The sequence below is a fragment of the Alexandromys fortis genome, unplaced genomic scaffold (assembly GCF_014885135.2).
Source record: "Alexandromys fortis isolate MF-2015 unplaced genomic scaffold, M_Fortis_MF-2015_v1.1 scaffold_23, whole genome shotgun sequence".
Taxonomy (NCBI): Eukaryota; Metazoa; Chordata; class Mammalia; order Rodentia; family Cricetidae; genus Alexandromys; species Alexandromys fortis.
Genome location: NW_026067907.1, coordinates 12771764 through 12785377, shown reverse-complemented (window position 1 = coordinate 12785377; position 13614 = coordinate 12771764). Strand labels below are relative to the sequence as shown.

Here is a 13614-nt window from a genome sequence, read left to right as displayed (position 1 = left end):
TTGCCTTTTAACGTATTCCCCCCCCCCCCAAAATAACCCTGCATATGGACACAGGCACCTTGAGTATCTGAGGCTGTCCCTGTTTGAGGTCCATGCTAAATATGGCCTTAAGATCAGGTCATTTGTAGAGCCAGCAAAGGGGTGCAGCAGGTGGTAGAATAGACTAAATGTGTTCCATCCCTGAGTCCCCACCACTGTGCAGTCTCAAACGTCCCCCTTATCAAATGAAGGTACTGAGCAGACAGGATGCTAAACCTTCTAGAGCCAGTGAGGCGAACCGGAAGAGATCCATTCTCTCTGCCCAGGTCTCCTGCCCGACATCTCTCCCCAGGGACAAGCAGTTAGGCAGTGTAACATATTCCTTGTAAAACACAGAGGAAAGCCTGGCCGAGACCTTCCAAAATCGCTAGTGTTGGGAAGGCTGTGACAAGTTGGAGCTATTATTTTGCAAAATGTCTGTTACACTATTGCGTCACTTCTAAGACTTCTTTTGATTGCCTGAAAGGATACCCCATAATTCTGAACAACTGCCTGGAGGTTAGACTTCAGGGACGAACTTTGCGTCCAGGGTTCGGTGGTCAGTTAAGTGAGTGGGTCGCCATAGCCCTGTCTGTAAGTTTGCACAAACAAAATCTTCCTGAGGAACCACTGCTATACGCCAGTCAGAGCACATTTCATATTTTATGATAAATCAAAGGGTCTTTTAGGGGTCTCCAAAGAGTTCGAGATTCCAGGGACAAACACTGTTCAGTAGAGACTGTTGAAGCCAAATGCCTGTAATTGGAACGGAATACCCGTGATTCAGAGTCAGGGGAGCCAAAGAGGCTATGCTGACCACAGTGGCCTGGGCCAATCCCAGCTCGGCCTCCGTCCCAGCTCTTGATGCAGGTCTGCCTGCATCTCCCACAGCAGAGTCCAGCATCGCCGAGCACTAGCTCCCCCAGCCTTCCCAGGCATGATCAATCTGAACTCCTCTTCTCATGTCCTGAGAATCCCCTCCAGATGTTGCAGACGGATCCTTTCCAGGTTGTTCTGGGACCTGACACTTCCTGCCTATGACCCAGATCCCTCCACACCAGTCCAGCGAGCCTGTGACCCTGACAGGAACACAGCAATGGAGTACTAACATGAGGTCTAGGCCCTGGCCCAAGCTCCTGACTCACAACTTGCATTGCCTGTAACTTTCCCACATCATACATCAGGGCTGGGCACTCACTCATCCCATGAGCCTGCTGTGTCATTTATCCAGCCGTACCTCAATTTTCTTGTCTGTAAGATGGGCATGATGAGGGTACCCATTGGTAGGGTGCAGTTCAGAGTATCCACGGATATGGTATCATTAGAAGCATCTACTCCTGGGAATGCAGTAAGATGTACCTGGTGCTGAGGGTACAGTTAAGAGAGCCCACTGCTATGGGGTACAGTAAGTTATATTTACTGCTAAGTATGAAGTTTAGCATCCACTGCCTGAAGGTGCTGTGGTGTTTTGAATGAGATGTCATTCCTAATCTTGAGCATTTGAATAATTGATTCCCAGTTGGTGTTGCTGTATGGAGGGAGAGGGGGCTGAGGAAGTGGGGGCTTGCTCAAAGAAGCATGTCACTGGGAGTGGACTCTGAGGTTTCAAAAGCTACATGCCATCTCCAATTCACTTTCTCTGCTTCCCGTTTACGGTTTAGGATGTGAGCCCTCAGCTGCTCCAGTCACAAGGTCTGTCTGCGGCTATGCATCGTCACTATGGTTGTGACCTGTCCTTCCATGCATGGCTTTGGTCATAGTGTTTTATCACAGCAACAGAAAAGTAACTAATGCAGAAATTGGTGGCAAGCAGGGGGTGCTTCTGTGAAGAACATGAACATATTGACACTGGGAGCAATGTGAACATCTTTTCACTAGAAACACAACTGAAGACAGTAAGCCAAGTTTAGTGGGTTGTTGGGGTAGTTCTGACGGTAGTTCTGAAAGTTATATAATGTGGACTGTGGGGACCCAGCTCACACGATTTCAGAGAAAACTGGTCTAGAGACCATTCTTGTGATATTGTGACATACAATGTGTCTGCTTTCTGGCCTTGTCCCAAGAACTTGCCTGAGCCTAAATTTAAAAGTAATGGACTAATTTCCTTGGGAGAGGAAATTTCCAGGCAGCCTACTTTTGACTCTGTCCTGTGGTTATTAGTAATCATGTTCGTGTAGGTCTACAATGCAAAAGAGCAAGCAAGACAAAGAGAAATACAGAATGTACAGTTCGAAGAGAAAAACAATACCAGGGAATTTAATGTTACAGCCAAGGCTTATGATAAAAGAGACTGGAAGTTTAGGAGAAGCTTGGTTGCATTGGAACAAAGAAAAGAGGTACCCTCAGGACAACACCAAACCCTGCTAAGCTTTCTGTCTGTGAAAGGAAAGGCCTAAGGATTTTCTACTCTTAGAAACAAACAACAAAAGCTGCTTAAAATGTAATTCAAGAGGGGCAAGTAGCCAAAGTTGGCAACGTGAATATCATCCACCTGGTGCTGGCTTTCGAGTCATGAAGGATACACAAGTCACAAATGACAAGTCAGGGGTCTTGGATTCCTCCCCTGCAGCCTCAGAGAGCCACTGAGATGCTGCCGTGTATGTCGGGGAAAACCCTGCACAGAGGCCATTGTGTGAAGTTGTAGAAGTGAAGCCTGGGCTTGCATTGGAAACCCAAAAATGCTGCAGATGCCAGAGTCATGGGACATTTTCTAAGAAAAGATACACAGAGGAGTGGGATCAGCCTGGGTAAGAGATGTCTCCTGTAAGCAGTGAAGCTGGAGGGCCAGAGCCATCTAAGCCAGTTTATACCAGAAATTAAACTGGAGAATTGGGTGTTCACCTGCCTGGGTTTTGGTCAGTATTTCCTCACTATGTCCCTATGCCTTCCTTTTGGAATGATAATGTATAGTCTATGCCGTTAGACATTGGAATTATGTAATTTTCTGGGGAGTTGCAATTAAGAGATTGTCTTGAGTTTCATAAGGAATCTGGGACTTAAAACTTTTAAACAGTGTTGAGACTGAAAGCCTATGGAGATTTGTGGATTGGACTAAATACATTTTGCACTGTGATATGGCCATGAGCCTCTAGGGCCAGTGCTAGAATGTGGTGACTTGAATTAGAATATCCCCCATAGCCTCAGACACTTGAATACTTAGTCTTCATTTGATGATGCTGTTTGGGGAGGCTTAGGGGGTGTGGCCTTGTTGGAGAAAGTGTGTCAGTTGGGGTGGGCTTTGAGGTTCCAGGACAAGAACCAAAAAAGCTACGGAGAAACCCTGTCTTGAAAAAAAAATCCAAAAAAAAAAAAAAAAAAAAAAAAGATGAGCTGACTTGAGGGAGCCACACAGAAGTGTTCCTTGAGGGCTGTGGCTGTGAGCTAGCCCCAGAAGCCACCAGGGTGTATGTGCAGGGGAGCTAACCCTGGAAGCCACCAGTGTGTACTAACACACTACCAAGGAAAGACCAGCATCAACTGAGATCAGCGCAGGGTTCAGTTTCAGAGCTGTTTTGCTCCTGACATCCTTCAGCATGTCAACTGGCCTCCTCCAGTGATGCCACAAGACAGATCTGCAGGGGGCCTGGCGGCCTACAGCATGTCTCCAAGACAGCTTCTGCCACTCCTAGCACACCGTAGGTCATCCCTGACAAAGAACAACCTGCTTGAGGTGTGGATCTCGGCTCCATCCACTCTCACAATTCAAGTCAAGCTGCTGCCATGTCCTGAGAGCTCTGGATCCCTCAGCTAAAAAAATTACCAGATTGTGAGAAGCTTTTTTTTTTTTTTTTTTTTTTTTTTTTTTTGCTTTTTATAAGTTTAAAAGTTACTATTTTGGGTTTTGCAATAAATGGAAACTCAGAAAGTATTTATAGAGGGAAAGGTTTTTTTTAAGGTGATTTGAAAATAAAAGATGACTAGTTAGGTTGTAGCCCTGAGTCCCTGTTAGTCACATGTCCTGTCACAGCGAACACCAAAGAAAAGAACTGTCCCAAGGAAAGGTTGTTTCAGCTCATGGTTCCGAGGCATCGGTCTGTGGTTGCCTGGGTGGTAGTGAGGCAGAACATAGCAGCCAACAAGCAAAGCAAGCGATCAAAAGGGCCCAGGGACATGATATACCCTTGAAAGGCAGGTTCCATATTCCAAGTAGCCTTCTTCCTCCAGCCAACCCTAATACTCTCTTAATTGCCCATTCAGGTGAACTAACCCACTCACCAGGTTAGGGTCCTTAGAATCTAGACACCTCTCAAAAGCCGGTCAGCTGTGACCTTAACCTGGAACCTTCAGGACTTTTTCAGATCCAAAGGAGAACAGACTGGTTCTCTCAGCTTCTTCACACACCTTTCTCTTATTCTCTGCTCAGAGGCTTGCAACCCCTGCCTCTCTCTCTCTCCATCCCACCCTGGAGCTTGTGATAACCTCAGCGGTACTTACTAGACTCATCAGCCCCTGGAGCCAGGCAGAGCCCAGCTATAGATCTGGTCCCAGGGTGGGGGTGGAGCAGAATGGAACTCAGAGTGTGCACACTGGGGAAAGCTTAGGGGAGAAAGAGACAGAGACCGGGATATGGAGCCAGGGAGGTATGGAAGGAGGGAGAAAAGAGGAAATAAGGGAGGAAGGACGAACTCCCTTCTCCCAGAGTAGCTCCTAGAGTCAAAGCAGCTAGACAACGTGAAGGTATGTTTAACTCATTTCAAAGGAAAGAGAGAGAAAAGAGGAAAAAGTAATAGAAACGTCGGAATGGTGACATAGATTTGAGCGGGGGCTTTAGTGATTTTTAATTTCCTTCCTGTCTTTGGATGAAAGAAATGTAAACGGTTTTTGAGCCAGATGCCCAGTAAAGTCTCTGCAAGCACGTGCTTGAGAGTATCTCCTGAGAGCCTCTGTGTAGAGTACATCTGACAAGAGGAATGGCCCCAATAAGCATGTGGAAGCATGCATGCGGGCGTGTGCACACACACATACACACACGTAGTAAGTACGTGTTCTTCCACGGACATAAAGGTGTAGCTCACTTCCCAAAGGACTTCATAAAGCACATCTGAACTTGCTGAACTGAAAAGGAACGAAGTTTGGCAATGCTGGGCACGGAATGGTGACAGCTATGCTTTCTATTGTAGGTTAAAATCATTAAAACGTCATGCTTTGGAGCTTCATTGTGAAGAACGCAGATAAAATACTAATTTAGCAAAGAAAATAACTCCGGTTGCTTTAAAACTAGCAGAGTAATTAAGCCTGCAACAGTAGAAACAAAATAGCAACCTCAGTCCCCAAAATAGGCCCAGCTCCTGTTCCCTCCCCCAGCGTGACTTGTTTTAAAGCCAACCTTCTACCTCCATCTGATATTTGAGGAGTAACACTGACTTTAACATGAATTCCCAGACTTCTCCATAAAGTTATTAGAAGCATCGAATACAATGTCCCTGCTTTTTAATTCCCTCAGCTGGGATTTTGTGCCTTGAGTTAAATGTCTAAGGCTGGAAAGTTGGAGTGGCAGCAGGCTAAGTTGCAGAGCCTTGGGGTAGGTGGAAGCAGGACCCGCTGGGGTGGGAATCCCAGCCCAGCCTTCAGCCCCTCTGAAAGACAAAGCTTGCACCCTTGGGCTCCCTCCTGTGGTGAATTCAGGAAACATTAGCAACACTTTCCAAAGGGTGGAGGGGAAGTCGGTTCTGCCCAGCAATTGCACCTGGATGTCTCTGGGAGAGACGCCAAGCGCACAGAGAGAGAACTCTCAGCTCCACCTGGATTATGTCTATGAATAGAAAGATCTGTCTTTGGCAACTCTGCCCAAAAGATAAACCTTTTAGGAGCGAAGCGCTGATTGGCGTGGCACCTATCGGTGTATCCGCTTAAGAAAGAACTTGAGCGTGTATGTTCAGGTCACAGCTATTGCTCACTTTCCTTACCCTTAGGGGATTTCAACACTCTAAGCGTACACGAAGCCAGGACGGGTATTTATAGTCACCTAGTAGGGAGATGGTGATGGAAAGTGAGATGTTATCTGGCATTGCTCAGAAAGCTGAGAGAACAGTAGAGTGGGGAAAAAAAAAGTCTGTTATTAGCACAGGCATCTCAACCCCGTGTACGAGAGACCCCAAAGGCTGTGAGCTATGTGTCCAGGGAGGAAACTGTCCGCTGACGAGGGCTGGAATCACAGTTCACAGCTGTGAATATCTTCAGCCAACCACGCAGCCTCAACTACAGTGTGAGTCCCCTACCTAGCAGCTCAGTGCAACTTAGGGATCCAATTTAGCATTTTATCGATGGCTATTGTTAATGGTTAAATCATGGGAGGGCTGGAGACTACATGTTCCTGGGGCTTTTTCCAGGCAGAGTGAGATCTGCGCCTCAGCTGGGGGCAAGCATCTGTTAAGCCCACCCAAGGGGCTAAGGAAGCCCTCTACATGAAGAAACAGGAGCACACCACATTCACGTCATCTGAAGTTAGTCATCCAAGGGAAAATACCAACAAACAGCAATGATAAAGTCCCAGCAAAGTTGACCAACAACAACACAGCTAAGGGTGACTGGTTACAGTCTCAGAACATCACTAGGAATATTAGCCAGATCCCAACATCTGCCATAGTTCAAGGCTGTGTTTATGATCATGAATTTTGACTTGTCTGTATGGATGTCACGTTTTAGATGTCCAGATGTGGGAATCAATGAGGGGAACCAGTGAGGGTCACTATTCCACATGAAGCACTGAGAACTTCAGTATCAGCTCCTCAGGTAACCCACACAAACCCAGCGAGCACTGACAACAGACACTAGGCCCAAGAAGACAGGGTTAGGGACAAGGAAGGTGACCCCTGGAGAGCCCTGCCATCTCCTTTCAACACTAGAATGAACAAACCGTTCTCAGAGAAAAAGAAACGACATGGATTGTTGTTGATGGGTGAGCAGGCAAAGGTTTGAAATGAAAGAGTCCATCCCCCACTGGACTCAAACTCCCAGAAACACTCCTGCAGATGACTCTAGACAGGTTGTCCTGGAAGGGCGTCTTGTCATGCAGCTAACCCCAAGACAGAAAGCAGCAGAGTTCGGGGTTTCACCCTCTGTTTCAGTGTGTATAATGGCCTGTGTTTCGTCCACTCCAGAGGCAGCGGGGCCAGCCAAGACTATCCCGGAAAAACCCCGGGATAATCCATATATCTGCCTCAATAGTAGGATCCGCCTCTCTCTCTCTCTCTCTCTCTCTCTCTCTCTCTCTCTCTCTCAGTCTCTCTCACTCACTCTCTCTCTCTCTCTCTCCCATTTACACCCCTTTTAAGAGATTAGTTTCTCTTGAAGGTGAAGTGATGGTGTGTACTCTAAGAACTCTTAAACATTGGGGCTGGGGTTTTACTTGTGCAGTATGCCTGTAACAATGGATAAAACCAGAGCACAAAAAAGTAATGAAATTGAAAAAGACTCAGATTTGTCAACTGAACACCTCAGGCATTCACGGCCTTGCTGCCCTGAAGCTCAAAGGTACCTAGGAGTGACAATCACCTAGCTACTACCCAAAAACACACTTCCATTACTGCTCAGAGTGCTGCCAACACTGCTGGTTTTCTGAGCTCCTGGTGAAAGCATAAACTCCAGCAGGTGTGCGCACACCTGTACGGCCAGAGAGGCATGGCCACCACAGTCCAACTCAGAGAGAGCACCCTGGAGTATGTGACAACTTCATTTGCTGCTTTGGGACCCAGCCCTCATTGTCATCAACCGATAACTGGTTCTTTTGCACAGATGCTGAGCTCTTAGTCTGGAGATACATGCTTTCTTTTCTGGCCCTTTGTAGTAGCAGACCATCTGACAAGGGCAAGCAATGTCCTGGACCATCAGACAATCTAAGAAGCAACTCAACCCTGGCGTACACCCATCTGGGGCTCCAAGTGGGTTCCTTGTTACTATTGTCTTTGTTACCGGATTTAAAAGATAAAACACCAAATCTGGAGGGGAAATTTACATGCACCAGTTGTATTTGGTTTTGGTTGTTGCCAACAAGCTTATGGTCTTATTTCTTTAAAAGTAACTGTAGTCCCCAACTGAAGACAGGCATGGAATGAGCCTAGCAGAGAAGCACTCACTAGAATCTCTGGACATCCGGCTGACCTCACCTCCACTGGTCCACTGAGTCCTCATGGCTATTAGAGGTCACTTCTAAGAGTGACAACAGGACTCTTCCCTGTCAGTGATAGGTTCCGGAAATAATAGGACCTTGGTGTCCCACCCTGTCGAGAAACCCCCAGAACCACAGACCCCAGTGCAGGAACACAGGGCAGAGAGTGTGAAGGACAGAAATTGACTGAGAACTCCCTCTGGGGCTTCACGGAAGGCCAGGAGGAAAAGAAACAGAATTGCTATAGGTTGATGAGAAGGGAGACAAAAGGCATCAAATGTAACTATTACAGGAGTAGAATGGAGAGAGAGAGAGAGAGAGAGAGAGAGAGAGAGAGAGAGAGAGAGAGAGAGAGAGAGATTGCATATGTATACACTGTAGGCTGTAGCAGTTTTACTGTAAGCTGCCCTGTGAATATGAATATACTTGTGTTTCATCAAAGTGAAGCTGTCCTATGACCTTCCTGGTGTCGAACATCTGGCTAATTTGGTCAAATATTTTAGTATATAATTCCCATTTGTAATTCCTTCTTAATTCTAAGATATAAATGTGAGTTGACATCTTATTCCATGCTGTTTATTTGTGTTGAATTACAACCTTTGCTTTTTGGTTTTCAGCCTGGAACTATACACCACACAAGAATGTACCCATGGTTCTCACTTGGAGTAATTTGGTTTCAGATCATGTGAAATTAGAATTCAATGAAACAGTAACTCATATTCTGAATGTGTCATGTGGGCTACAATCTAATGTTTGATATAGGGGTGGATATTCAGTGTCTAAAGACACACGATTAGGGACAGAACCCTGCCCCCTACCTGACCACACACAGAGCTGTCCATTCCATCTTCTGTAAATGAATTCATCCACAACAAGAAATTATCTCTTCAGGTTTCTTCTCTAGCTTCAAAGTACTAATGAAATCTAGTTATGTTTGTGCTTGTATGTATGGAATCGTGTGTCTTTTAATATAATTTTTAACCTATAAACATCTCCGTCCACCTAAAACTCCACAAACCACAGCCAGTCTTTATGGCCTCCCTATCGTATAGTCTTGGCTGATCACACAGGTACAAGATTTCTTAACCCCTGAGTCATGGTAGCCCACATGCATCCAGGCTACCATGTATCCTATCAAGCTTGAAGTTATTCATGACCTCAATTTCAAATCAAAACTAAATGTTTGGGTTTAGACGTCATGTACATGAGTTCCTGGTAGGAAACATTGTCTCTAGGTCCTCCTTCAAAACCTTCCAGTCTGTCTCCTGTCTTCCTTGCAGAGCATTGGACACAGTCAAAGTGTGTGGCCAGATGAGGAAAGAAAGGTGATGACTGAGGGATGAAGTGTCACAGCATGGCCCACACACGCCACTCCTCCATCACTCCAGCGCAGAAGGGACAGGACCATCGGGCTGATCAACAACCATTCTCTCCTGAATCCACACATGCAATGCCGTCCTCCCACTCCCCTTCCCCCCAAAGATCCAAGCTGAAGGACACAAAGCACACAGCAGAACACCTGCTGCTTACTGGAAAGAACACCAGTGTCTGTGCACAACCAGGCCATGCAGAGTGGAAAAATCCACAGGCTGGCCCTGTGCATATATACTTCCTCTCCAAGAGGTAAATCGGTTTACCTGCTTCTAGGGGAAATACACAGGACAAAAGGAGGCAGAGAACGAAGACTTCCCGTCTGCCTGGACAGCCCACAGAATTCGTCTCAATTAAGCCAGGCAAGAGGTCTACTCCAATAGCACCAATATCCAGACACTCCTTAATGGCACCACCGTGTGTGAACTGGTGGCTATGGTTTCTGAAACTCTCTTCCATGAACCAACAGCACAATGTGGACTGGAGAATGCGCATGTCCCACGTGTACCAACTGTTAGCTCTAACTCTCAGGACACGCTAGGTAGGCTTCATCCCCACTCTACAGGTAAGACCACAGAAGACCAAAGAAGTTCAGTCCCTTGCATAAGGTCAGACACCCATCAAGAAAAGACCTGGTTCTCAAACATTCCCATGAACTGTGAGTCCCACACCCCCTTGTAGACTGAAAGTGCCACACTCTGTCATGGCCTGTGAGTCCCGTGCACTCCTGTGGGCTGGGAGTTCCAGGTACTCTGTGAACTGAGTCCCAAGAAACCCTACAGACTAACACAATGCTTCTGCCATTTACTAGAGGTAGAATTTAATCCTTGTGCAGAGGAGGTCATTCTTTAGGTTAGGCTTCAGAGACCCAAAGAATTCTCCAGCAAACAAAAGGTAGCTTGAAAAGAGATTGGCACCACAGGAAAATCCAGAAGAGCTAACACTTCCCAGCGACTGACCACTCAAAGCTCAACTTTCTATTGCAACCACAGTCTTAATTGTCTAGATTGGGGGGGGGTGAGGGGAGAAGAATTATGGCAATAGTTTATAGCTTTAAATATTTCTCCTGGATGCAAAAGAAACAGCATTTCACGTGTTTAATGTGATTTTAAGACAAAGAGTTCTTGGAGAGCACAGTAATGGGGCATTTATTGCAATGGTGTAAGACCCACTTCAGCTCCAATAAAGGGACCCCAAAAGCTGGTGGCACCCATGGAGCCCAAGCAACCCTTGCTACAGTATAAAGAGACAAATGATGAGGGGCTGAAAGCAGGAAATTTCCTGAAGGGGCAACAGGACAAGAAGAGAAGAAGATGTGCTTGATTTCAACTATCCTCGTTACCAATCTAACGCATGCACACACACGCGTGTGTGTGTGTGTGTGTGAGAGAGAGAGAGAGAGAGAGAGAGAGAGAGAGAGAGAGAGCGCACAGAGGAAGAAATGTCTATATGGTTCTTCTAGAAAATGTGTAGTAACTACAGGCAGCTGCTGCTTGGAGCTCACAAAGATGGTGCTAAGATCTCCCTTTCGAGAACTGGTCTGTTTTCCCAGGGACGTTAATTTACTTGGAGTGTGCGCATGCGCCCTGTATATACATGTACATCTATCCACACATCACACATCCATACATGAATGTATACATGCAGTCCTTCGGGCTTCTTTCAGGGTAGGACAAGATTGAGTGGGTGAAAACTCCCTCCTGCTTCTAGCTATCCCTCTAATCTATCAGTCACTCATGAGACACAAGGCAGGGCCCTAGGACTGCTCCAGAAGAATTTTAGGTATGAACAATGAACTCACTCAATCTTCCCTCTTCAAGCTGCTGAAAAACAGAGAGAGAAAGAAAAAGCAACAGGCTGGCCAGCTTGCTTTTGCAAAGAGCTCATAGGCAAGCCCTGGTTTTCCATAGGCCACTGCAACACTCCTCTCCACAGGGGCCTCCTCAACACCTTAGTGTTTTCTCAAGCACTTGTTCAAAAACACATTTAAGTGGAACGCTTTCGTTTCGGCAGATTGCATTAATTATGGACTCTCTAGCGCGCGCGGGCCACACAAGGGCTGCCCGCTGGGATCTGCAGACACCGGCCTGGCAAAGTGGCCGCGGTTGTGTTGGCCTGAGGTGGACGGGCTCAGCCCCCATCCACAGCTCGGCATCTGGCACCTCACCTCTCGCCTTGGCGTAACCAGTACTGCTACTAAGAGAGACAAACTTAGAGTGGTCAACCGCAGTGCCACACGCGCTCGGGAGCGCGCCCTGGCGCGCACAGCATCCTGCCACTGAGAACAGGACCGAATAGACCACGGACGGTCCTCTGTGCCTCCTGTGGCGCAGACCATTCCTCCTCTATGAGTTCTTCAACAAAAGAAAGATGGTCTTTAATTTAATGTCGTATCTGCTCCTTCTCGGCTCAATTAAGTGTCTCAGCGACGTTCAGCCACAAGCGGAGCCCATGGGCTGAGGCCTCTTTCCTCAGCAAAAAGGGGACAGTGGGTCCTCGTGGCGCCCAAGCTGAAAACGACCAGCTTCCTAACCCTAAGATGGGTCAGCGTTGGCAAGGTGGGTGCCCAATTACTGTGAGTTCGTCCTGAGACTGTTGCAGTACTTTGGTGGTCCAGATACTTGTCCCTGTACTAGTCCATTCCCACCAAAGGGGGGGGGGGGGACTCCGGACATCCCCGCGTGCCAACTCCCTTCTATCCTGTACTGATAGGACCCGCAGCCCTTCACATGCGAGCAGCTATAGACCCTGAACACCCATGCCATGGGGCTCTGCCAAACTCACCTGTTTGAGTTCACCCGGCCACCTGCTCCTAGAGCCTTGTTCTACAGTAGAGTATGGGTTCCGAGAGAGTGGGGAAGGCAGGGGTGCGGTTCCGGACTTACCGTGAGCGCCGAGAACTTCTGCGCGGGCACAGGCGACAGCAGCGCGGCTAGCAGAGGCAGCCAGTACAGCTGCGGCGGCAGCATGGTGACGCTAGAGAGGACCAACCGAGGCAGGCGCTCCACGCGCTGCGCCCTGGCACACGGTGGAGATGTGGTGTAGATCGCGAGGGCGGGAGGGCGAGCTAGAGCTACTCCGCGGTCCTGCGGCCGCCGGTGGAGACCGCACGGCCCCTCCAGAAGCGCTCAGGCCGGCGCTCCTCGAACTCTGCGGCTGCTCCTGGTGCTGTCAAATAGCTCTGGCTTCCCGGATCCACCCCTCCCGCCCTCTCCGCCCTCTCGCCCGCAGATCTCCTCCCTCGGCCCCACCTCCCTCGGCCACCGCGCCCGCGCAGGGGCCGCCCGGCGCTCAGGGCTGCGAAGGAGAAGGCAAGGGCTACTAGGGCCCGGCAAACGCATGTTGGTGCTGCTTGCACACCTCCTTCAAGCGAACGCAAGGGCACACCTTACAGGCGTGCACCCTCACACAGGTTCCAAAGATGCATTGCGCTCCGCCCTCCTGCCTTTAGGCGCCTTCTATCTTCGCCTCGGCGGATCCCCGCTGCGCCTAGACTCTCCTTTACCAGAATGCTGCCCTCTGAGATTCTGATTGGTCATTGGCTCTGTTGTAAGGCCTCTGAGGACACCGCCGAAGTCCTGCAATTTTCCTCAGCTTAACCCTTGGGATGAGAGGGGTTTGGACAGAGATCTGTGAGACTTATGACTTCCTTCACTTGGGCAAACTTAGGGAAGGTGAGCGCGCACACTGATGTAGCCGCTTTAAACAGTTTGGACAAGCTTTTCAGGTGTTCTGCAACAAACCTGGTTGAGCAAGCTGTTGACTATGATGGAAACGAAGAGGATTTTGCACACTGGGTTCTGCAAAAGGACGGAATTGCTGAAATAGTTTAACCTTGACTGGTAGCTTCACGGGAAAAGGCCCTAATTCTACCTCACACAGAAAGCCAGCAGGGAAGACTTTTGAGAACAAAGAATCAATTGACTTGTCAGGGGCTCTCGGTAGGGAGCAAAACAGCAAAGTGGCCTCCGACTTTTCTCTCCTCTCCTCTGCTCTTCTGGAGATCCCTGTGAGCTCTAAGATTAATGGAACGGCAGCTACCATGCCTGGACTGTGCCCTGGGTCTTCTGGAGAGGGGCAACATCGGGGCTGTAGACGGATGGCGTTGTGGAATGAGG

At 48.2% G+C, this 13614-nt stretch overlaps 1 protein-coding gene across 2 annotated transcripts in view; it reads right to left on the bottom strand.

Annotated features, from left to right (window-relative positions):
- Nucleotides 1–12659, bottom strand: part of Smoc2 (SPARC related modular calcium binding 2) — a 129665-nt gene extending 117006 nt beyond the window's left edge. The window contains exon 1 of one of the 2 annotated variants that reach the window (XM_050136028.1): nt 12382–12659. In XM_050136028.1, coding sequence (XP_049991985.1) covers nt 12382–12465 — 84 coding nt within the window. In that variant the 5' untranslated portion in view covers nt 12466–12659. The remainder of the gene's footprint in view (nt 1–12381) is intronic. The other variant, XM_050136029.1, reaches the window with a different exon arrangement.
- Between the last annotated feature and the right edge of the window lie 955 nt (nt 12660–13614).